At 42.8% G+C, this 25,629-nt stretch overlaps 1 protein-coding gene across 2 annotated transcripts in view; it reads left to right on the forward strand.

Moving 5' to 3' along the window:
• Window positions 1-25,424, forward strand: part of DECR1 (2,4-dienoyl-CoA reductase 1) — a 50,095-nt gene extending 24,671 nt beyond the window's left edge. For both annotated transcript variants that reach the window (XM_068126172.2, XM_068126173.2), the window contains exons 6-10: window positions 3,296-3,395; window positions 4,435-4,507; window positions 17,381-17,527; window positions 20,321-20,383; window positions 24,733-25,424. In XM_068126172.2, coding sequence (XP_067982273.1) covers window positions 3,296-3,395; window positions 4,435-4,507; window positions 17,381-17,527; window positions 20,321-20,383; window positions 24,733-24,792 — 443 coding nt within the window. In that variant the 3' untranslated portion in view covers window positions 24,793-25,424. The remainder of the gene's footprint in view (window positions 1-3,295; window positions 3,396-4,434; window positions 4,508-17,380; window positions 17,528-20,320; window positions 20,384-24,732) is intronic.
• The last annotated feature ends 205 nt before the right edge of the window (window positions 25,425-25,629 follow it).

Raw genomic sequence — 25,629 nt, forward strand, 5'->3', positions numbered from 1 at the left:
CTGGCGGTATTGCCGGGCACCAACGGCAACCCCGGCAATGCCGCACTGGAGGATTTTATTTTATTTTATTTATTTATTTATTTATTTATACTGAATCGAGGCTCGTGAAAGAGCTAACATTTACTTCACAAACAAATCAACCAGACAAACAAAACACACAAAAAGCGGGAGCGGAAAACAAGATGGGGAGAGAAGGTGAAGCACACAAACACAACATTTGAGAGCAGGGAGATGTGTGGAAGGGAGAGGGCTTGGGGGGAGGAGGCATGGGAAGGGGGGGGGGGGGTGGAGGGAGAAGTATAAAACACAAAGACACCAATGACTTCCAGGAGAGAAGTTGGTATTTCAAAAAAGTGGAATTGGGGTGAAATTAGCGGGGGTAGAAAAGATCAAGGTTTTGGATGGGGGAAGATAAGAGATGGTGGTGAACAGCTGTTTTAAAGACCTGGAGGGTGGAGTGGGATTGAAGAGAGTGAGGGAGTTTGTTCCAGAGGTGGGAGAAAAGAGGAATGAAGGAGTGAAGGTGAGCAGAGAGTCTTGATTTTGGCAGTTTGACCATAAGAGGGTTGCAGGCAGATCTTGTGCGACCTGTAGGAATATTTGCGGGACAGAGCCCAGAGAGAGCTGGGGGGGCAAGGCCAGAGAGGAGTCGGTAGAAGATGGAAAGACCACCAACCTGCCTGCGGTGAGTGAGTGAGAGGCCCTTGGAGATAGCTTAATCGCGGGAGATTCCAATGATTCTGAATGCTTTGGTTTCAACAGCGTGAAGACGAGCTAGGTGTGAGGCAGGAGCACCAGCCCAGAGGGGAGAGCAGTATTCCATTGAGCTGCGGATGAAAGCCTTGTATGTGGTGAGGAGCTCAGGTGTGCCAAGGAAGGACTTCGCACGACGGAGGATGCCCAGTCGGCGACTGGCTTTGGAGGCCAGATTTGAAATGTGGTTTTCCCAGGAAAGATCATGGCAGATAGAGAGACCCAAAAGCTTGAGTGACAGAACTTCTTGGAGAGGATTATTCAGAAAGTGGATGGGAGGGTTGTCCAGTCGGTCTTTTCGGAGAGACATCGTAAGAGTGTGAGATTTGTCAGGATTGAAAGACATGTTCCACTTGTTTGCCCAGTCTGTGATTTTTGTCCAGGTCTGCAGAGAGTGAGGAGGCAGCAGACTGCTGATCTGAGGGATGAAGAATGGAGCGACAGAGAGTAGAGTCATCAGCAAAGAGATACAGAGGATTTTCAAGAGAGTCAGAGAGATCATTGATGAAGACCAGAAAAAGCACAGGGCCTAGAACACTGCCTTGTGGAACTCCAGCCTGAACAGGAAGAGGAGATGAGAGAAACCCATTCAGGGCCACACGTTGACTATGACTAGAGAGGAAGTCCGCCAGCCATGCGTGGAGATTTCCATGGATACCAAAAGAGGAGAGTTTGGTGAGCAGAGCGGGGTGCCAGACCGTATCGAAGGCACGTGATATGTCAAGGGAGACTGCTCTAATTTCCTGTTTGGCATTGAGGACCTCCATCCATTGTTGAGAAAGCAGAAGCAGCATGTCCAGAGTACAGTGTCCAGGTCTGAAACCAAATTGATGATCAGAGATCAAGCCATTGGAGAAGAGGAAAGATTTCATATCTGAAGCAATGATGGATTCCATGACTTTGCTGATAATTGGGAGAAGGCTGATTGGTCTGTAGTTGCTGGGATCTGTTTTTGCACCTTTTTTGTGCAAAGCGGTGATGTTGGCAGATTTCCAAGCAGATGGAAGATGACCTTGAGCAAAAGAGAGGGTGAAGAGAACAGAGAGAGGGAGTGAAAGAGCGGAAGAACAGGATTTTAGGACCCGTGGGCTGATGCCGTCAGGTCCAGTTGCAGAATCCGAGTCGAGGGTTGACAGAAACTTTTCCACCTTGTCAGGAGGAAAGGACACAGAGTCCAGGAGCAGCTGGGTACGACTGGGTACGGTGGGTACAGAGAGGGATGGGTTTGGGACACAAGATTTAGAGGCAAACACAGAGTTGAGGCATTCAGCTTTTTCACCTGCGGAGTCAGCCGTGTGGCCATTTGAGGTGAGGGAGGGGATGGAGGGGGAACAAACACCAGAAACAGATTTGACCAGACGCCACCAGGATTTGGAAGAGGGAGACAGATAAGAGAGTTCGGCCCTGAGAACGGAGAGATATTGTTTCCTGGCTCTCCTGAGGGTGGACACACACTTGTTTCGGGCTTTGTGAAAGGAAATGAGATTTCCTTCCGTTGGATTTGCTTTCCAGGAGACGAAAGCAAGTTGTTTCTGGGCAATAGCCTCACCACAAGATTCCGTGTACCATGGACGGGAGGAAGGGTATGACAACAGAAGACGAGATGGGATAAATCTGTGCATGAGAGAGGGCAGTTTGCTTTGGAAGAATTCCCAGGAAGAATTTATGTCAGAGGCAGTAGAGATGGGAGACCAGTCCAGATGATTGATGGCTGCTTGAAGACCGTGCAGCCTTGAAGACCGTGGGGGGGTCGGCTTGAAGACCGTGAAGCTCAAGCTTCACGGCTTGAAGACCGTGCAGCGTGCAGGATGTTATTTATTGATTTGGCATGGGGGCGGTGTACGTTGAATGTATCTGTACTTGTATTCCATAGTTGGTCTGCATTATTATGTACATTTTTTGAAGTACGGTATTGTTTAATTCCATAGTTGGAAAAGAGTTGACTCGCCTTAAACAAACTTTGTATATACATACACCCCACAAATATGGGAAAATATAATTAGACTACGGTTCGATCCCAAACTTCAGTATTTATTCACTGTACTTTTAATAAGCAATAATATAAATAAATAATTCTCCAGTAGGGGACCTAACCCTCCTTCCTCTCCATCCTCCTCCGCTCTCTCCTCCCCGTCCCCACATCGTGTCCGACCAGACACATTCAAAATGGCTATTAGAATACATTTCTCAACTTCTGCTAAAACAAGGACTTAAACCATCCCAGCGACCATTACAAGTAAAATCAGATATCGAATTAGAGAAGAGATAAAACCGTGAAAGAGTCAGAAAGCGTGGGCCTAACAAAAGAGGCTTCAGAGCGTTGCGTTTCAAACAAAATGGTGGAGATTTGTTTTTAAAGCCCCTCCCAGAATCGGAGGAGACCCTCCCTCAACGGGGGAAGCCACACCCTTGAACAGACAGATGTCAGACACACTAGAGCAGAATATTATAGTGATAATATATATATATATATATATAGATAGATGATCCTCGATTTGTTTACCAAGTGTGTGAAAGAGCTGTATTTCTGTGAGCCATGCAGGTGCTGCTGTGCTTGCTATCAGCACCATATACTCAGAATTTGGTTCTGGATTCGTAGCACCCAGTGCTGCTGCCAAGGCTGGGGTCGAGGCGCTTTACAAGTAAGAGTTTTCTTATATTGTGGGTGACCGATCAAACCTTTTATTGAATTATAGGGTACCTCTTGGTATCTTACCTCACCATACATCATCATTGGTATCGGTTGGCCTTTTTGGCAATTTTCATCTGAACACAGAGTTATAGTGTGGGAATCCCAGATTCACATCCCATATACTGCGTTTATTTGTACATAGTCTTCCAATGTCCTTGTGGTTCACATAAAAAGCGCACTTGTGTTTTTTTTATGTCCTTACTCGACATTTGGGCAATCACCTCTGAGCAAATCTCAACCCAAAACTGTCATCGCGGTGTTTCGCGTGAGTTAGTTGGTGAAGTGTAGGTAAGTTTTTTCCGGCACACTAATTCCAGATTCCTACCTGGACTTCCAGATTCCTACCTGGAAGTGGTCTGATCCTCTTGGAAGTTTTTTGACACCAGGTTACACTCCTTCCTATCTTAAATTGTGGTTGATATCTGGGCAGGAGCTTTTGCGCTGTAAAGAAATTGACCAGGTGGTTTGCATGTTCCATGTGAATGGCCTTCGGATATGAAAGGAAATCAACACCTTAAATGTCGTGTGTGTATAAGCCTTGGATCACTGCAGGAAAATAAACTGCTTGCCATGCTCTGAACTTTACTTGATTGGACTTTTAAAAAAGAGAATAACTTTTGCTGAAATCTGAATGCTTGGAACAATCACCTCTTAAAACAAACACATTGTAACATTTCGCGGAATGAAATAAACGCGTTTCATCATCATTGCAGCACTCTTGTGTTGGAAGAGTCCTTAAGCATTAACACCATGGGGTTACCATTCACTGGGAGCTTAACTAGGCCAGTTATGTTTTATTGTGGGTGGAATTGTGTGAACACACCTCATTCTGAGAAACCTGTCTACCACTCCTCCCCCTCCACTATCTATAATTACACCACCTCATTGTTTTGTTCATACCCCGAGTGTGCATGCTATAAGGTAAGGGTTTGAGATGGTAAATATGAAGCCTTGTGATGGACGAATTTTGACATTGTTATGTCCCATAGGTCTCTGGCTTCTGAATGGGGCCGTTACGGTTTGCGCTTCAACGCCATCCAACTGGGACCAATCAAAACTAAGGTCGGTCAATACTTACTAACGCACCATGCTGCCCCTCAATGACAACGTTTGTATCCTGGATCCATATGTGTTGGTTAACACGTACGCTTCATACGATTCTGAATGTTACGCAGTCCGTTCTCTCGGACAGGTGTGGAACCTATGCCCATGACCGTGAAGGAATCTATGCTCTTGGAGGCTTTGCTCAGAAATGTGCTGCGGACATGATGGAATAAAGTGTTCTCTGGAGTGTAGACTAGCAGGCCACTTTCATCTCCCTGTTTAAAATCAGTACCCCAAACTCTCAATTTATGTCACACGATGAATTGACACCCTGGGTTGATTGGTTTCATTACACTACCATTTTGCAAAACAAAACCAAAGGGTCTTAACATTTCACCATCACCCTGTTAACGTAGGAAGTGCTTTCAATCGCCTTTTTACATCGCCCCAATTCAATCCCCATCTATTAAAATAGTCAATCAAGTCCTGGCATGTTCAATCATTCAGAGGTGCAAGTAGAGTGAAGTGAATGAATGAATGATCGTTTTAAGGCCATTTCCCCCCGCTAGAGCGGGGGTTAGCCTTGCGGGCCCCATGACAATCATGGTTCCCTGTTTGAGGCAATTTTTTTTTTTATGGCCGGATACCCTTCCTGACACCAAGGTGCAAGTAGAATATCACCTTTTATTTCGGTTTAAAAAAAATTGTTCTTTCATGGCCACAATTACTCCCCTGTTCTTATGCGTTCAGCGGGGAAAGTTTTCCCCAAGCCTTTCACGAACCGGCTGGCCCAGCTTGATGTTCGACTAAGTTGTGCTGTAAAGTTGGAACGTACATTTCATATATCTTGCTGTGTTTTTACCCATTAGGATATCATCTAACCAACTGCAATATTACATGGTTTGCACAGTCCTTGAAACTCCTTGAACGTCCTGGAAAAAATGAGAATGCATTTTATAGCACTGGAAAGTCCTGGAAAACTTATCCAAGTCCTTGAAACTCCTGGAAAATCGAGAAAATTGCACAAATATAAAAAATAATCTGCAATGCCCCTGGTTGGAATTGTTAGAGAGAACTTACTAATTTTAACTCCCCCCAGATATTTACCAAAACCGAGCAAAATGATTTCTCACGTGTCATGCATAAATTATGCAAATGTTTACAGAAGTCCCTATCAAGCAGGAAGTAGCTACTTGGCATGTGCAATGTCGATTTTAAAGGGAAAGGAAGAGAGTTGGAAGAATGTCGAATTGGAAGCTTTGCCATTTTATTTCCTCGTGGCTGAGCGACGTCCACTACTACCGGGATTGGCTCATGAAGGAGTCCGTTCACAAAGGCAGATGCAGGGTCTGTGAGAGGACATTCAATATTGGGAATGTGTGGAAAAGCGCAATGAGGAGTCACGTGAGAGGCACCAAGCACCAAAGCATGGTGTCACATGTGATTGCAAATGACTGGTCCAACTCTTGTGTTAAGGATTTTTTTGGCTACAGGACAGTTATTTGTAATTTTTTGTTGTCTACAAGGTCCAGGCTCATGGAAGATCGAGAACACTGAACAGATCAGGACGCAACAGAACAAAAGGAACAGTGGAAAGAAGAAGGAAACACCAATGGCAGGGTTGAAAGAAAAAATAAAGGAAGACATGTACAAACGAGATGGTATTAATAGAATACTTACCCTGCGCAGTCAACTTGTTTGAGCCAACTCTTCTGTTTTTTAACATTTTTTTTCTTTGATCCAATATGGCTGCCAGACCACGTGAGCGAAGACATCATAAATTTATATTCTCCAATATAATTGTTGCATAGATCACGCTCAATACATTTCAAAGTGATCAGACTAAGCGTTGTCCCTGTCGAATTATGACATCATAATTATGGCACCAATGACGTCATCCTTAACAACACCTGTTCCCCAGATGGAGTTCTTTACAATGAGCCATGTTTCCATGCAGCGGTTTTGGAGATATAGAGGTGCACCATTTTTCGGTTTTTCAAAGATGGCACCTGTACCACATGACCTATGACGTCATGATTATCATTAAAATATTCTACAGGAGGAGGTGCTCCTATGGTGAAAATTTTGTGCTCATCAGACCAACAGTTGCTGAGAAAAAAAAAATTCACAATGATCAGATCAGTGTTGTACTTGTCGAATTATGACGACATAACGAAGGCACAAATGACATCATCATTAACACTAGGGCATGCCCGTACGTGGGTGCCCGTTCCTTGCCAAAAAAAAACAAAAACGCTACCCGTACGCTCTACCCCGCCCGTACGCCCGTACGCCCGTAAACAAAAAAAACAACGCTCTTCGCTTCCGCCCTTCGCTCTGACTGAATTGGGAGAAATAATGCGCATAAGAAATCGAGAAATTATTATTTTCTCCGGAAGAAATCGAATTACGAACCGTAATGGCGCACGCGCTCGGCTCGGCTCGCTCTCACATCGGCCACGCCTACGCAACAACGCGTTCTGTGATTGGCTGCCGGAAGTGCAGTCTTCACTGTCCGGAAGGTCGCATATCGCAGTTACGATGAATCGCAAATTAGTTTTAATTAGTTTTAAAACATAGTTGAACGCCAACATAGTTTGCCGACGTGAAATAAATGAATACGCTCTCAAATGTGCCGTCCGAGGCAGAGTCTGTTCGCCACGTTTGGCACACGTGATAGCTCGCTGCTCTCTGATTGGTTGAATCGTTTTTTGGACATAGCTCGGTAACTACTTCTCCGATTAATATGAAACCTTGAAAAGGCACATCCTCGGGTCCCCAGCAATATACCTGGCAAGTTTAAAGTATATCGGACCGGTAGTTGTCGAGAAACAGCGGTCACAGACAAACAGACATACATACATACATACATACATACATACATACACACAGAGATTACTGGAATTATAGATAGATGTCTTATTCCCCAAGGGGAGTACTTGACAATGAGCCATGTTTGAAGGTTTTCCATAGAGTGGTTTCGGAGATTATAGAGGTGCAACATTTTTCGATTTTTTCCAAGATGGCGTCTGTACCATGTGACCTGTGACATTATAATTATCAATAAAACAATTCTACAGGAGGAGCCGCACATATTCTGAAAAATTTGTGTTCATCGGACTAACAGTTGCAGAGGAAATTTTGGTTTTATTCATACTGATCAGATCAAGCGTTGTACTCGTCGAATTATGACGTCATAATTAAGGCACCGATGACATCACCATCAACATATCTTATTCCCCATGGTGAGTGCTTGACATGAGCCATGTTTCAATGTTTCAATTTTTTCCATTGAGTGGTTTGGGAGATATAGTGTAGCGTTTTTCCAAGATGGCGTCCATACCACATGACCTATGACATCATAATTATGAATAAAAAAATTCTGCAGGCGGAGGCGCACCTATGGTAAAATTTCGTGTCAATCGGACCAACGGTTGCCGAGAAAATGAATTTTTAAAATACAGGCACGTACGGCACACGTACGTAACTGAATGCTTAACCCCGCTTTTCACTTCGCGGGCGCAGGGTAATAAGGGATGTGGGGTAGAGGAGGATGCATAGGGAGGACAAGATGGATACAGAAGGAAACTCTCAAGCAGCAAAAACAGAACATTTGGAAGGAGGTAGACTTAGAGTGGGGAGGGGGTTAATGGGGTTAGTAAAGAACAAGGTTTTGGATGGCAAATGATATGAGATGATGGTGAACAGTTGTTTTGAAGACCTGAAGGGAAGAATGAGATTCAAAAGGATGCGGAAGTTGATTCCAAAGGCGGGAAAAAAGAAGAACGAATGAGTGGAGGTGAGTAGTGACTGAATTTTGGGAGTTTCACCAGAAGGGGTTAATGGTGGACCGCATGTGCCCTGGAAAAACTTTGGGGGGAGCACGGAAAGAGCAGAGGGTGCAGGACCAGAAAGGAGGTGGTAGAAGACCAACGTCTTGTTTGCGATGGGGAAAATAATTCACTTGTATTTCTTTTCCGTCTTCCCGAATCGAATGCAAACATTCATCTAATATTGATTCGTTCTCTCAAAAAACGCAGTAGCTTGAACGATTGATTTTTTTTTATTTACATACAAATGACATTGGAAAATCCAATTTCACTTGTACATGAAGCACGTGTATTAAAAGACCTGGAAAACCACTTTTTTGTCCTGGAAAACTGGAAGTTTGGTCTTCCAATCCTTTGTGAACCGTGTATTATTGAAATTAACCCTTTAGTTATGGTTGTTTCTCCTAGAAAGAAAGAAAAATCTGATTCGCTTACTCGGCCCCATCGGGTAAGACGGCAATGACAAATTTGTCATCTGAGATTTCCATCCTTTTGACATCTGTTGCGATTTTAGTTTTTGTAGCTTAAAATATTTTAGCAGAATGTTTTCTTTCCCATTACCAAACCCCAAGACTGGAGGACCAGTTTTTTATTTGAGTCCCGCCCCGCCCCCTCCCCCTACCCATCCCCAGAAAGGTTGCTAAAACAAATTAAGGAACCCACTCTGTCTCCATTGATTACTATTAAACAATAGCTCGAGGATTTGAGATCCGAGTGGACTGCCAACGGAGGCTCAAGAGTCTCACCTATCTTGCCGAAGCTTTTAAGGCGGCCTTTGCTCACCTGGTACCTCTGTAATTGGACACAAGTGGCATTTCCTGATGTCACCTTTGACTCTTAGGGATGTCCCATCACATCCTGAATGAAAGTGCCAGTTGGTCCTGGACCTTTTATTCATTATTTGTGCTTAAGCTGAATATGAACAGGCCATTAACCTATCCATGATGTGGCGAGCCGTCCGGCCAGAGATGGTCGCTCCAGACTGGAAATGTGTGGTCAAACACAAGTAAACATAAGTAAAATTTTAGGTATTTTAGCTCAAAATGTTTTTCAAAATGTCGAAAAAGGTAATTGATGTTACTCTGATCTTTTGTACTATGCCCCTCCCTATTCCATCGCAAGGCGCTGCGAAACGTCATCGCCGGGCGCCTGAGGTCTTCAGCGATGACTCTCGCCGAAAGAGCGTACTCAATTTTCACTCTGATTGTTGTATACCGCTTCTTTCCTATTCCATCTCCAGGTGTTGCATGACGTCATTGCCGGTCGCCGAAGGGGGCCCGGCGATGACGCGCACTGAAAGGCAGTACTCAGTTTTCACTCTGGTTTCTTTCTTTCTTGTTTGTTATTTGCGAAAATCGAAGATTTTTCTGGTATATTGGTTTGTCTTGTGCGTTATTCTGTCTGTTTGTCTGTCTGTCTGTCTGTCTGTATGTCAGTCGCCTACAGGTCACCATTTTCAACCGATCTTCACAAAACTTCACCAAATGGCGGAGTTGGTTATAAGCAAGAAGCCTATTGTTGTTGGGGTCAAAAGGTCAATAGGTCACCAACTTTGCCGAATTTCTAAAATCCTCAATTTTCATCCGATTGACTTGTTTTAAGGGAATTTGCATATCTGGTCATTGAATTTAATCTCCAATTATATTTTAGGTCAACATAGGCCAAAAGGTCAACATAGGCCGAATTTCTAAAATCCTCAATTTTCATCCGATTGCCTTGGAATTTTAAGAGGATTTGCATATCTGGACACTGAATTCAACCACACAGTATTTTTGAGGTCAACATAGGTCAGATTTCTAAAATCCTCAAGTTTCATCCGATTGACTTATTTTACTATTATTATTTATTTATTTGAATTACGCGATTAATCAATTAATAAATCAATTATTGCTCCCTCACAATTCCAACTCCTTATGCTGCACGGCGACATTGCCTGGCGATGAAGGTGCCCTGGCAATGTCGCGTTCTGGAGGATGGGGGCAGTGTTCTTTGAATGTAGCTCAACTAGTTTTAGTTATTGTCGGGTCATGATTACATGCAGGCAGGGGCAGATTCAGCCATCTGGACTTTGGGTAAATTATCGCCCGGTAGGAGCTACGTGTTTTAAAAAAAAACAAGTAGCTAGCCCAACTCTCCACTTGACCTGACATGCAGTTGTTGTGGTTGAAAATTATCCAAGTAAGTTTGACTTTTGTTACCTGTGCCATGAAAGGTGGACGGATGTTATGTATTCACCCATGTTTGTTTGATTGTTTATGAGCAGGATATCTCAAAAAGTTATGGATGGATTCGGACGAAACTTAGTGGACATGTTGGGTGTGTGTCAAGGATGAATTAATTATACTAGTGAGGTACCCGTGCTGCGCACAGGTGGGAGGCCAGAAGCAAACAGACAATGCAGAAACGGCGAATGCTAAAGCATGAAACCAATAAATTCCACATTCCTGTAGCACCTTCAGTCGTACATCAAACATGGACAGCAAGTTCGTGAAGGACTTCCATGAAATACGTACCCGTTTGCAAACAAACAGGTACGTTTGTTCCATACCCAGTCAATGGCGAATCTGCATTTGGCGATCCGCGAATTCACATTTAGAAAGTAGAAACCGTCACGGCATTTCGTCATTCACTTGAACTCAATATCTCTTTTTTTCATTCCAAACAGCATAACTCCAATCACAAATTAAATAGCATTAATATAAAAAATAAACTGTTAACAGCATTCGTGACATAAACAAAATTTAAATCCTGATGTGAAGTTTCCGTACGGTTGAGTGAACACAATTACGAATTCAAAATCGTAGTTGTATTCACTCAATTCCAATCATAAATTGATACTTTATCAAAATACTGTTTTAAATGACGGTTGTATTGGGATATTATCAAACCAGCTCATTGCCGTAATCTGTCCACTTCCGCATTTGCGGCAGGTTCATAATTCTCATTCAAATATAAACAGTATTTGTAGAATTTCAATAAAAGCCACATCACCATTCATATCATTAAATATTATTCCATCGTGTTTGGAAAAATTGGAAAATTGGAAAAACAATATAGCCTATTTTACTCCAGCGGGTCCCAGATTTACCCACCCAAAATATCGTTGCGATCGGTTCAGCCGTTTTTGCGGTACCTGGCAACGGACAGATGGACATTTGGTGAATTATAGTAAGATTTTGGTGAGGATTTCGATCTGGATACAAGAATTTTAAGTGATTCTTCACCATTGATCGATGGGGCCAAAAACTTTATGTAGCACTTTATCTCAACAAATTATGGAAGGATTCGGACTAAACCTTTTGAAGGAGTTGGGTAGGTGACAAGAACAAGATGATTTGATTTTGATTGAGGTACAAATGCAGATCCGGCCCAACAGTGGGATAGAAAATGTAAAATGTTCAGCCTGGCAGAGATATGAGCTCCACCATGTGCCATTCCAGTTTTAGTAGTAATGCTTGCTCCCTCCAGGAAAGAAATATGGTTTCCATTCATACTCCCTCCGGCAGGGGTCAGTGGTTAAACTAGTTGTGCTATTCTATGTATACAGGCGAAAATCACAAGTCGTCTCCCCATCTTCATGGGGAACGGTTGGGGAGAAAGAAGGATTATTTTTGTGCCTGTGACCTGACCCTGGGTAACCCCAGCATGTCTGCAAAATTTGGTGATCGGCCAAGCTGTTTCCAATTATGCAAGACTCATACATACATGCAAACATACATACACACACCAAACTTTAGTATGATTATCAAATACCCGCCCTACGGGCAGAATATTTCCTAGTTCCAATGCCTCTGTCTTGCATCCTGATAAAGTGAATCCAATCGTTCCAGACGTTGCTGGACTGATTTTTTTCTTATTGTGTTCCTTTTGGTTTTCTTATTGTGTTTGTCATTGTGATGCTCTTATTTGAATCACAATTTAAATATTGCTGCAAACAATGCATTTTCTCAAAATAAAATTTCTCCATATTTTTTTTCCAGGAATTCCGGAAAAGTATTCTAATTTTTCAAGATCTGAATCAAGCCCCCACAAAATCCTCCATTTCCTGCAACTCTTAGTGCGTGACATTTTCTCGAATTAGGCCTTATCAGATTTTTGAAAATTCGCAACCTCCCCACCTCCCCCAAAAGGGAAAAAATGCCGGGATGGGTGAATTTTTTTTTTTCAAAACCTTGATGGAATCAAACGAATCTTGCACATGCATTATTTCAGGGTGACCTAATTGATTCCTGAAAGTTTTCAGGGTGACCTCATTAATTCCTGAAAGGTTCAGCTTCCTCGGTCAAATCTTCTGAGGAGTAGATGATCCATACATACTTACATGGAGTACTTTCCCTCCATTATATCAAGGTAGGGGCAAAGCGCCCCTCCCTTTATTTGGGATAGTTTCTCTGTATGCAACTTTAACATAGAGACTGAAAATGCGTTTCTCGGTTTCTACTGGACGAAATTGACTGCACATTTCAGAAGTAAATACTTTGTACATCGAGGTAATGTGTTCCAAATTTCAGCAACGTCCGTTTCCGCATTCTTGAGTTTTATTTAGAAAACCCTCAAATTCACGTTGGTGTCAGTCTGTCCGTCCGCCCAAAATGTGTTGGCGCTCATATCTCAAAGGCTATACATTGAAAACATGGAATATACATCGGCCAATTCGTCTAATTAATGGCTTTCAAAACAAATTCCACCTTTTAGTTTTTGCTTTAAAGTTAAATATATATATATATATATATATATATATATATATATATATATATATATATATATATATATATATAAAATTATATATAATTATATATATATATATATATATATACATATATACTGTATATATATTATATATATAACTATAGATATATACACACTTTATACCTCTTATTACAAAAAAATCTAACGTGCTGGCCCAATGGCCTAATGGATTCTTGGGGAAAATGCCAGGGGCATAGAAAAGGCCCCTTTATATGGTATGTGCCATGTGGCAAAGTAGAGAAAAGAAGGGACATTCCATAGCTTGTAGAAAATGCCAAACAATACAAAATAAGGGACATTCCAAAAAATCTCGTGTGCATGTTGAACTGCCCTTGTGTTCTTAGGAGGAACCAAGTAATGCTCTAGAAAAGTTCAAATAAAGGGGCGTCCTACATATATTGGTTAAAATAGATTTACTTCTTCATGCAGCGGTATGAATCAAATTGGCGCCCCTTTATATGAACATTATATGAACAAGAACACAAGGGTAGTCCAGCATGCACACGAGATTTTTTGAATGCGCCTTATTTTGTGTTGTTTGGCATTTTCTATAAGCTATGGAATGTCCCTTCTTTTCTATACTTTGCCACATGGCACATTGGCACATACCCTTATATAAAGGGACCTTTTCTATGCACCTGGAATTTTACCCAAGAATGTCCCTTCTTTTTTTATAGTTTATCTACATGTAGATTAAATCTAAATATTTTCTTATGGTGTTTATTGTAATAATGTGTTGTTATGAAAATTTCCTGAGCAGATAATGGGGAATTAATTAGGACAACCAGATGTATCCTCATGTGCATTTTCAAGATTAGATGTTTTATAATTACCCCTAATTAGTCTGGCGAGGGTCCAGGAAAAGATGCTATCTTTAGTCAACTGCACAGATTCCATAGAGAAAGGGTTCCTTGAACTTTTGAATAAAGTACTGGAGAAAAATGGCTTGGACATAACTCAATGCATTGCTATTATAACAGAGCAGTGAATATGGAGCGGTTTTTCAACTTGCCTGAACAATGAATCACCAGGAAAAATGAATATACAATGTTAAATCTCTCGAGGTATGCACGCTCGATTTTAAACTGTCCAGCCTGGGTTCGAATCCCAACCCAGCTATAAACTCTCATCCTGGTGTTTCACAGACAGGGTGATTCATCATGATGTGTACCATCCTTAGGATGGACGTTAAGTGAACGTCCCGTCTGCCAGAATTTGGTGGTGGACGTTAAAAATCCTGTGGTGTCCTTCAAACAGAGTAGGTGAGCTATCGCCAGTATCATGAACAAATTCCAAACTAGAACGATATTCTGTAGAGATCATACCTCCGCCAGGCCGAACAGTTTACGTTTTGTATCCCACTGATGGGCCGCATTTGGATCCGGATTTGGATTTGGACCTGAACCAAGTTGAATCCGCTTGCACTTTTCACCTAACTCATCCACCATGTTTTGTCATAACTCATCCACTACTTTTTAAATTATCATGCTACATATCATTTTTGTCCCATCAAACAATGGTGAAGAATCACTTTAAAAATTCTCTAATCAGATTCGGATCTTCAGCAAAATATAATCAATTCGTTCTTGTCACACACTCAACGTGTTTTTTATTTATTTATTATTTTGCAGGTATATAACAACATACATTGCACCCCTGCAGGATTGCTAAAAAGTGAACCAAATCACTGTTGAGTAGCTCTCCTGGTGCGAAACACCAAAAAAAAATTACACATTGAATGTAAGGAAAAAAAAGTTAAATTGCACAAGTATATTGAAAAAGGAGAAAACTTCTCATTACAGACAGTCATAAAATATACTCCTTGGGAGACCGAGACAGGATCAGGTACATCTCCTCTGGACTCCCTTCAGAGAAGATTGCTGGGAAAGAGTACTCGGGTACCAAACGGGGGCAGCGTACTCGAGGATGGGTCTAACAAGAGTAAAGTTTAACGAGTGTGTGAACATCTTTATAATTACCAAATCTTCTGATAAAGACAACTGTGTTGCTTTTGAGACAACTGTGTTAACATGCAGCTTCCAGGTAAGATCACTGGAAATGGACAAGCCCAGGTATTGGTAATGGTCAGTCATTTAAAGAGTTTGTGAACCTATCGTAAAGCTGGTTTGGGTGGGTTTCTAGAAAGAGTGAGGGTCATGAATTTACATTTATCAACATTGAGTTTCATCTAATTAAGAGAACACCAAATGTCGATCTGACGTAAATCATTCCACAGAGTGAGCTCATCATCTTGACCAGAGATAACTCTGTAAATCACAGTGTCATCAGCATACTGTCACAGGTTAAACCGACACACAATGGCAAATCAAAGGTAAAAACATTAAAAAGCAGGGGCCCAAGAACTGATCCCTGGGGAACACCTGAGGGAACAGGGGTCCAGGCTGAATGTCCCCTAGGAATTGTGCCCGTTGTTGACGGCCCGTTCAGTGGGATTGAGACCACTTCAGGACTGAACCACAGATTCCATATCTATGCAGTTTGTCAGGAAGAATACTGTCGCTCACACGATAAAAAGTCTTGGACCAATCGACGAATATGGCATCAATACAAGGGGGTTTGAGGGAATCCAAAAGTTTTGGCGCAGTGGTGATATATTGTAGTAAGTTTGGTGATGAAATAACGTTTTGGGAGTAAACCATGTTGACAGTCTGAAACAAGGCCATTTCTGTACATACGATTAGGGAAATGTTTGGCAGCAATTTTTTCAATATTTGATCAATGATTGCATACCCATGCCAGGACTTGGTTTGTGTGGTTTCATGGTACCTATTTTATAGATGTACTCACATTCTAATTGTACATATTGTATAGAGGTACTCGGTTGGAAAAAGATAACGTGACCTCCCCGGCAAGATCTCTCTCCCCATCTTGTCTGTCGCTACCCTTATTATATGTTTTGTGTGTCTGTTTGATTTTTTTTTTGTGTGATAAATGTTAGCTCTTTCACGAGCCTCGATCCTGTATACAACAAAAAAAAATAAAAAAAACGTGTACTACTGGCTACCACTAGGTGGCGTTTGTGGCCGAGGTTAGCACATTCTGCACAGATGGACAAACGGACCCAAATGCAATACTCTCTCCTCTGGTGAGGGTAAAAAGCCCCTGGTGTGTTTATGACTTCATGTGGATGTACATAATGCCACGTCTGCATACTTCCTTTGTCGGTGAGCATACGTGGATGTCCTAATCAAGATCAATTCCATTTAAAGTTCCACTTCTCATGGATCCACATTCCAGATTTTACCCATCTGACATTTATGTTGCTCTGATGGGAAATTCAATGGCTGGAGGTGCAGTGGAGACCGAGGAAAACAGTATTTTACCAAAGCAAGTGCACAAATAAATGCTTCTTTTTCCATTGATAACATGAAACGGTTTTTTTGAAACGGAAAATCACTGGTTCTAGAATTGCTGTGGTTAAATTTTCACAAAGCAATCCAATAAGTCGCCGATCTTTTCGGTGGCCTTCACCTTCGTCAATCCATCTTTATTGAATGTTTGTAGCTTATTTTCACCTTCACAGGCCTTTCAAGCGCTCTGTTTTCAGTGTGTTATGTCATTTTCCAAAGGCATCGTTTGGTCTGTGCTCAGCCTATTCCATAATAGGCGGCACCATAATGAACGTTCCTCATAAGTCATTTTAAATGAATATTGACCAAGGTATGATGCCTTCCGTCATTGCTCCATCGGAACTGTAATTTGTATTGCGATGCAAATTAACAATCAAAATTAGCCAATAGATGCCATTCCTTTCAAGGAGTTTAAGCTCGTTCATATGTCTGCGCTATATGTAATCACACGTTTTTAGCTCAACTGGACTTTAGTCCGGTGAGCTTATGCGATCGAGCAGTGTCCGTAGGTAAGTCAGTCAGTCAGTGAGTCTGTAAACACTTCAGTCCTTATCGCTTGAATCAAACACCCGATTTTGATGAAACGTGGCCACATGCTTCAATCTGATGCCTAATGAAGGTGTATTGACCGCATCCGAATCTGCATTCATTAAAAGAGTATATTGGGGCGGGGAGGGGGCTTTGACCCCCCCAAAATAGGTATTTGCTCTCTTCTCCGACACTACACACATGATTTCAATGAAACTTGATCACAAATTTCATCGCCCATGATGTACCAAAGTTTGTTCATGGCATTAAAAATATTAGGGTCTGTGGGGGTCTGTCTGGGGTTTGAGTGACGGTTGCTCCTGACCCAGATGAGTTTCAGGACCCGTGGTCCTATTTTTCTATTTCATGTCGGTTTTGACACATGATAATCACTCACTTATTATTCTTGACAGGGTGCATTCAGCCGTTTGGATCCCACTGGACAGTTTGAGGCAACGATGCTGGCTCGTATGCCTACAGGAAGATTGGGACAGCCGGAAGAGCTGGCCAACCTTGCGGCATACGTCTGCAGCCCTTATGCCAACTGGATGACTGGCTCGGTATGCCTGTGCGCATGGTTTATGAAGAGATGTTGTGCAAGGCCTGTTTATGGATGAAGCACGAAAGGATTGCCGATGAGCTAGGGTAACATGGTATCCTCGTAAGGGCTTTGATAATTTTTTAGGCTTCTAAGCTAATATGGCTGGAAGCCGATTGTTTTTGCCAGCGTTATTAGACTTCCAATCTGACAAGGGGGAAGCCTATTGCTCTTGCTAAGATTATGATAGTTATTACTATTATTATTACTAGGGCATGCCCGTACTATATATATATCTAAAATTATATCCCCCCCCTCTATTTACATGAAATGGTTTGGTTCATGAAATGTTTTGGTCCATTCGCAACGCCAAAGCGAACGGCGAACGCTTTACATGAAATGGTTTGGTTCATGAAATGTTTTGGTCCATTCGCAACGCCAAAGCGAACGGCGAACGGCTTGCGAGTACAGTGACAATCCCCCCCCCCCCTCTATTTACATGAAATGGTTTTAATTAGTTTTAAAACATAGTTTAACGCCAACATAGCGGCAACATAGTTTGCCAACGTGAAATAAATGAATACGCTCTCAAATGTGCCGTCCGAGGCAGAGTGTGTTCGCCACGTTCGGCACACGCGATAGCTCGCTGCTCTCTGATTGGTTGAATCGTTTTTTGGACATAGCTCGGTAAGTAATTGTCCGATTAATATGAAACCTTGAAAAGGCACATCCTCGGGTCCCCAGCAATATACCTGGCAAGTTTAAAGTATATCGGACCCGTGGTTGTCGAGAAACAGCGGTCACAGACAAACAAACAAACAAACAAACAAACACACATACAGAGATTACTGGAATTATAGATAGATTATTATTATTATTATTATGAAGCTTCCAAGCTCACAGGTAGGAAGCCTATTGTTCTTTTTAGGAGTACTATTATAGTTCTGCCGATTCTTGTGAAACGACTTTTGAAAAAAACTATTACAGTTGGCTATGCCAATCTCCAGAACCTGGTGTTGGCTTAGCGGTTAGGGTGCCAGCTTGGGACCCTAGGATCCTGAGTTTGCATCCTGGTCGATCGTTGAATTAACGCCGGGGTGTTGACTCAGCCTGACATCCTTCCGAGGTCGGCAAATTGAGTACCAGCTTGCTGGGATGAATGTGCCGGTGTGTGCCCCGGCTTTGAATAGAACCCCCTTTAGAGGCCATTTTTCCCCGCTGGGCGGGGGGTCGGATTTTTTTGGGCACCGTGGTCCCCTTTTTGAAGCAATGTTTTATGGTCGGGTGCCCTTCCTGCCGCCAACCCTGTTAGGGGCCTCTTGTGACATGCAGGGAATTACCAGTGAACTGGTACTCAATTTGCCGACCTCGGAAGGATGACAGGCTGAGTCAACCCCCCTGGTGTTATTTCAGCGATCAACCGGGATCCGAACCCAGGATCCTAGGATCCCGAGCCAGCACTCTAACCGCAATGCCAACACCAGGCTTCCGGTTTGGAATAGGTACACCGTAATAGATACACGTGTCATAAGAGGCGACTAAAGGGTTGGCGTCAGGAAGGGCGTCCGGTCATATAAACATTGCCTCAAAAAGAGAACCATGATGATTGTCATGGAGCCCGCAAGGCTAACCCCCGCTCTAGCAGGGAAAATGGCCTTAAAAAGGGAATTTAAAAAAAGAAATAATGCCAATCTTTGCATGTTTATAGTACATGCTTAGAACCTGAACATAACGGATTATGTGATTTTAATTACCTCCGCCTCCTAAGGTGGGTGGAGTTATGTTTTCACCCCTGTCTGTTTGTCTGTCTGTCTGTCTGTCTGTCTGACGGTGAACAGGATATCCCAAAGTTGTGGATGGATTCGAATGAAACTTGGTGGGCAAGTTGAGTGTGTCACACGAAATAACTTAGTCAATTTTGGTAAAGATCTGGATCCATATACTGGAATTTTACAAGTGCTTCTTCACCATTGAGAGATAGGGCCAATAACAACATATAGCACTCGCACGATTTTCCCAAAAGTTATGGATGGATTATGACAAACCATGCTGGGTGAGTTGGGTAGCTGACGAGAACAAGCTGATTATATTTTGGTAAAGGTCTGGATGCAGATCCAGCCTGTCAATCGGATACAAAACGTAAACTCTTCAACCTGGCGGAGGTATGCACTCTACCGATTGCCATTCTAGTTCTGCCATATTTTGACACTTTTCTCGTCGACTGCTGCACCAATAAGGTTAACTCTACATGGTTGTTACAAGTAATGAGATCTTGTACATATCCTCCAATGAAGCTGAATGCAGGTACAAAGACTCAATGGCCAACCTTAGGTTTACGAATTTTTCTTCCAAAGATTTTCCCTAGAACTATTGCACCAATTTATCTGAAACTTCACCGACTGTACATCAACATGGAACCCAGGAAGCTTCAAGATGTGAAGGATAAGTATCTGTAATATACAATGGCCGACATAGGCCAATCAAATTTGACCCTTTTTGACATCTGGGAGTTGATGGACGTTCACAGAGAGAACTGGTGCATACTTGTTCATATAGTTTGTAGCAAATGATGATTACGAATTGAACAGCTTGACCACATTCGAATGCTTCCTTTTAAACCAAAATGGCGTCAATAGCAACCGAGACACCATAACTTGTACGTGTTTGCAATTTGGCTAGTTTTTTTTTTTAATCCTAAATTTTGATGCATCTCATGGTTCCTTACTTAAAATTTTGGTGTTTCTTCTTCAAAGCAATTGATAGTTGTTGGCAACTCTAGTTTGTTTTTGACGCCTTTTATTTCTGTGCTGCTCAGATTCTTCGATTTGACGGTGGTGAACTTGTGTCATTGGCCGGGGAGTTCAACGACCTGCGCAAGGTATTTTCTGAACAGTTTGTGATGGGCACGTGGGATGTAGATGCAGAGATGCTTGTACTACTATGGATTATACAATGTGGCTCTGGTAATGTTCATCTTGCGTGTTTGTTGAGAAAGTAGATGGAAGGGTTTTCCAGACGGTCTTTTCGGAGAGAAAATAGTGAGAGTGTGAGATTTGTCAGGATTGAAAGACATGTTCCACTTGTTCGACCAGTTTGTGATTTTGTCCGGGTCTGCAGAGAGTGAAGCAGTCTGCCGATCTGAGGGTTGAGATATGGAGCGGCAGAGAGTGGAGTCATCAGCAAAGAGATAGAGAGGATTTTCCAGAGAGTCGGAGAGATCATTAATGAAGACCAGAAAAAGCACAGGGCCCAGAACACTGCCTTGAGGAACTCCAGCCTGAACAGGAAGGGGAGATGAGAGAAATCCATTCAGGGCCACACGTTGACTATGACAGGAGAGGAAGTCTGCGAGCCATGCGTGGAGATTTCCATAGATATAAGAGGAGAGTTTGGTGTGCAGAGCTGCGTGCCAGACCGTATCGAAGGCATGTGATATGTCAAGTAAGACAGCTCTGATTTCCTGTTGGCATTGAGGACCTCCATCCATTGTTGAGACAGCAGAAGCAGCATGTCCAGAGTAGAATGACCTGGTCTGAAACCAAATTGAAGATCAAAGATCAAGCCATTGGAGAAGAAGAAGGATTTGATATTCGAAGCAATGATGCATTCCATGACCTTGTTGATTAATTATTGGGAGCAGGCTGATTGGCCTGTGGTTGTAAGGATCTGTTTTTGCACCTTTTTGTGTAAAGTGGTAATGTTTGCTGATTTACAAGATGCTGGCAGATGACCTTGAGCAAAAGAGAGGGTGAAAACAACAGAAATAGAGTGGCAGAGCACGATTTTAGGACCCGTGGGCTGATGCCGTCTGGTCCAGTTGCAGAATCAGAGTCGAGGTTTGACAGAAACTTCTCCACCTTGTCAGGAGAGAAGGACACAGAGTCCAGGAGCAGCTGGGTTTGACTGGGTAAGGTGGGTACAGAGAGGGACAGGTTTGGGACACAAGATTTTGAGGCAAACACAGAGTTGAGGCATTCAGCTTTTTCACTTGCGGAGTCAGCCATGTAGCCGTTTGAGGTGAGGGAGGGGATGAAGGGGGAACAAACACCAGAAAGAGATTTGACCAGATGCCACCAGGATTTGGAAGGGGGAGACAGGTTTGAGAGTTCAGTCTTGAGAGTAGAGAAATATTGTTTCCTGGCTCTCATGAGGGTGGACACACACTTGTTCCGAGCTTTGTGGAAGGAACTGAGATTGCCTTCAGTTGGATTAGCCTTCCATGAGGCAAAGGCAAGTTGTTTCTGGGCAACTGCCTCACCACAAGATTCGGTGTATCATGGACGCGAAGAAGGCTATGACAACTGAAGACTAGATGGGATAAATCTGTGCATGAGAGACGGCGAGCAATTTTCTTTTGGCCTAATAGATAGGGCGGTGTGCTTGGAATCCTAAGGTCCTGAGTTTGAATCCCGTTCAGCTGTTGAATCAATACCAGGTAGGGTTGACTCAGCCTGTCATCCTTCGGAGGTCAGCGAAATGAGTACCAGGATACTGGGTCCTCTCTCAAGGAGGTTGGTGGCAGGATTTGCACTCCGGCCACTGTAAAAACACCTCATTCCGTCGCACACAGTGGTGTGTCGGGATGGTTCTGAGGAGTCGTCCAAGGATGCAGTGACGTGCTGATCCAGCGTAAGCTCACATTTATATGTATATAATTTCCTTTGTAAGAATTCCCAGGATGAGTTGATGTCAGAGACAGTAGAGAAGGGAGACCAGTCCAGATGATTGATGGCTGCTTGAAGACTGTGTCAGTCGGCCTGAGTGAAATGCCAGACTCGTCAACGCTGAGGAGGCTTTCTGAGAACGGCCAGAGAGATGTCCACTTTAACAAGGAAATGATCAGAAGAACCAGTTGGAGCAGAAGAAGAATAGCAGAGGGGAGATGTGGAAGTTTTGAAGGGTGATGGTAGAGGGAAGGTAGTGATGGAATGGGGGTAAGAAGGAGTAGAGGGGGTGGGGACATGGAGTGGGACGCAGGTATGGGGTAGGGTTTGTATGATAGGGGCAAGTTGAAGGCGGGGAGCGAACAGACAGGGGAGGATTTGACAATGACTATGTACAAAAGGAACGATTAATGAAATACAAACATCCATTGCAAGGTGGGGTTCTTGAAATTTTCAAGTCAGATAAACGTTTGAAAACGTTAGAGGGTTGATATAAAGGTGAGTTTAGAGAATGAAGAAAGGAAGAGCTGTAGGTGTTGGTATGGTTGAGGATTTATTGGACTTTTGAAGAGGAAAAAGAAGAGCGAATTATAACAGAATAGAGAATTCAACATGGGAGAAAAAGGAACATTTTAAATGGTACCATATAAGACCATCAGGGTAAGATGTGGTGTATATAAGCATTTGGTAGGTACGGCGGGAACAATTACCTTTTTTTATCATTATTGAGGGTTACTAGGGCATGCCCGTACTATATATATATCTAAAATTATATCCCCCCCCTCTATTTACATGAAATGGTTTGGTCCATGAAATGTTTTGGTTCATTCGCAACGCCAAAGCGAACGGCGAACGCTTTACATGAAATGGTTTGGTCCATGAAATGTTTTGGTCCATTCGCAACGCCAAAGCGAACGGCGAACGGCTTGCGAGTACAGTGACAATCCCACCCCCTCTATTTACATGAAATGGTTTTAATTAGTTTTAAAACATAGTTTAACGCCAACATATGGCATGCCCGTACCCGTACTATCCGTAATGGCGCATGCTCTCACAGGAGCTCCGGAAGGTCGCATATCGCATCGCAAAGCGAAAGAATCGCAAATTAGTTTTAATTAGTTTTAAAACATCGTTTAACGCCAACATAGCGCCAACATAGTTTGCCGACGGGAAATAAATGAATACGCTCTCAAATGTGCCATCCGAGGCAGAGTCTGTTCGCCACGTTCGGCACACGTGATAGCTCGCTGCTCTCTGATTGGTTGAATCGTTTTTTGGACATAGCTCGGTAACTACTTCTGCGATTAATTTAAAACCTTGAAAAGGCACATCCTCGGGTCCCCAGCAATATACCTGGCAAGTTTAAAGTATATCGGACCCGTGGTTGTCGAGAAACAGCGGTCACAGACAAACAAACACACACACAGACACACACACACACACACAGACACACACACAGAGATTGCTGGAATTATAGATAGATGTAGAAGAAGAGGAGAGAAGAGTAAAGCAAAGTCTTGAAGAAAAGAATGTTGAGCTGTTGAAATTAAATTGATTTCATATTAAAATGCCAAACTTAACCGCTTCCTTCGGACAAGGGTGCAATCTTTTTTTTCTCCGCATACCTGCCTGGCAGACAAACAAATCTGAAATTGATTCCAAACAGGAAACCTAGTGTTTTTAAGGACATTGTAAAAGACACAAACAGGCATGAATAACTAATGTCACATGTTAAGTAACGGTGTGTAATAGACACTGCGTAAAACAGAGATAAACCCCAGAATGAATTTACTCATACGACTTTTAAAAGCTTTATTTTATTTAAATTTTATTATATACTTGAACACTGGAGAACACAAATCACCTTTGCCCTTTCAAAACCCTTCCGTTTAGCAGCGTACGTGGACGAGTTAAATAGGGTGGTGTATAATCGGGTTTGTGTGTGTGTCTCTGTGTGTGTGAGTCTCTGTGTGTGTGAGTCTCTGTGTGTGTGAGTCTCTGTATGTGAGTCTCTGTGTGTGTGTGAGTCTCTGTGTGTGTGAGTCTCTGCGTGTGTGAGTCTGCGTCTCTGTGTGTGTCCCTGTGTGTCTGTGTGTGTGTCTCTGTGTGTGTGTCTCTGTGTGTGTCTGTGTGTGTGTGTGTGTGTGTGTGTGTGTCTCTGTGTGTGTCTCTGTGTGTGTCTCTGTGTGTGTCTCTGTGTGTGTCTCTGTGTGTCTCTCTGTGTGTGTGTATCTGTTGTTTTCCATTTGTTGTTTGCCATGCCTATTAATATATTTATTTTTCCTTGCTAAATGCTTGTCAATGCTATTGAAAAGAAAAACGACCAAAAATTTCAAGTTGCTACAAAATGCCTTCGAAAGGATTCGGCGTTCTGAAGTGTAAATACATCTGGCACGTTTAATTTCTGGAAATTTTCAATGCAATATCTTCCTCCGGTTGTTCGGTTTCTCTCCCTGGAACGCATCGTATCATAGTGAATTCTCAGGTTTAAAGTCCGGGTTGAGATCAAGACATCGGAGAGACCGCGTAACACCGAACCACCCGTCTCTTATCTCCTTTGCAGGTCACGAAGGAGCAATGGGAAACGATCAGCAACCTCATCCGGAAAACCAAGGGGTCCTAGGTCCATGCACGTGTCCGTTTCACATTGAGCCGTCTTCATCTGTGATTGATTCTTTATTTAAAAATGGAAATAGAACTGATTCAAATCTCATGCTGTGGTTTAGAGTTTCTTGCTGCCACCGGTTTGTTCACCAGATGCTGTCCAGTGCTGACTTTGTTGAAGGCCTAATGGTTCGCATTTGTTCAGACACCAACATGTGCATTTCATCACTGTCTCCATATTGTAAAAACTCACAACACCAGAGACTTAACTTTAACATTTTGATCTCATTCTTGATCATACTTTTTGCAACATTGAGAACTATGAATGTTTAGCAAAGTCACATGTTTCATTTGTCTGATACACAAGGAGAACTTCAAGCGGTAATTGCTTTCTGTGATGTTTTCCAAGCTTCCTGTTTACTCGTTGTCCCGAAATATTCTTGTTTGTCACTCTCTTTTTCAAGTATCGTCCATGCGGTGCATTCCCGAGATTTCAGATTGTTGCCTAGTTGATTTAACATGGCATTGGTCCTTTTGAACTTGTTTCCACTTGGCATTTTGTTCATGCATTTCATTCTCTTACTTTGGCTCGTGTTGCTTTTTATCCACATGAAAAGGTTTTGAGAATATAAATGCTTCTCGTTACTTTTCCACACGCTTCCGGTTGCTTTTCTCTGTGGACCACACATTGCTCCCACTGACCCGGCTCTCCCGGCTTCGGCATGTATGGCCATATCCGGGAGGCGTAACGTAGGTACCAGTCTTGGTGCCATCTCCTTCAGCACTCCCCAGCTCACCACTCCGCGCGTCTTAATGCGAACCAACCCTTGCGCCTGCACAACACCCACCAGCCACA

The sequence above is a fragment of the Myxine glutinosa genome, chromosome 10 (genome assembly GCF_964187855.1).
Source record: "Myxine glutinosa chromosome 10, kmMyxGlut1.1, whole genome shotgun sequence".
Lineage (NCBI taxonomy): Eukaryota > Metazoa > Chordata > Myxini > Myxiniformes > Myxinidae > Myxine > Myxine glutinosa.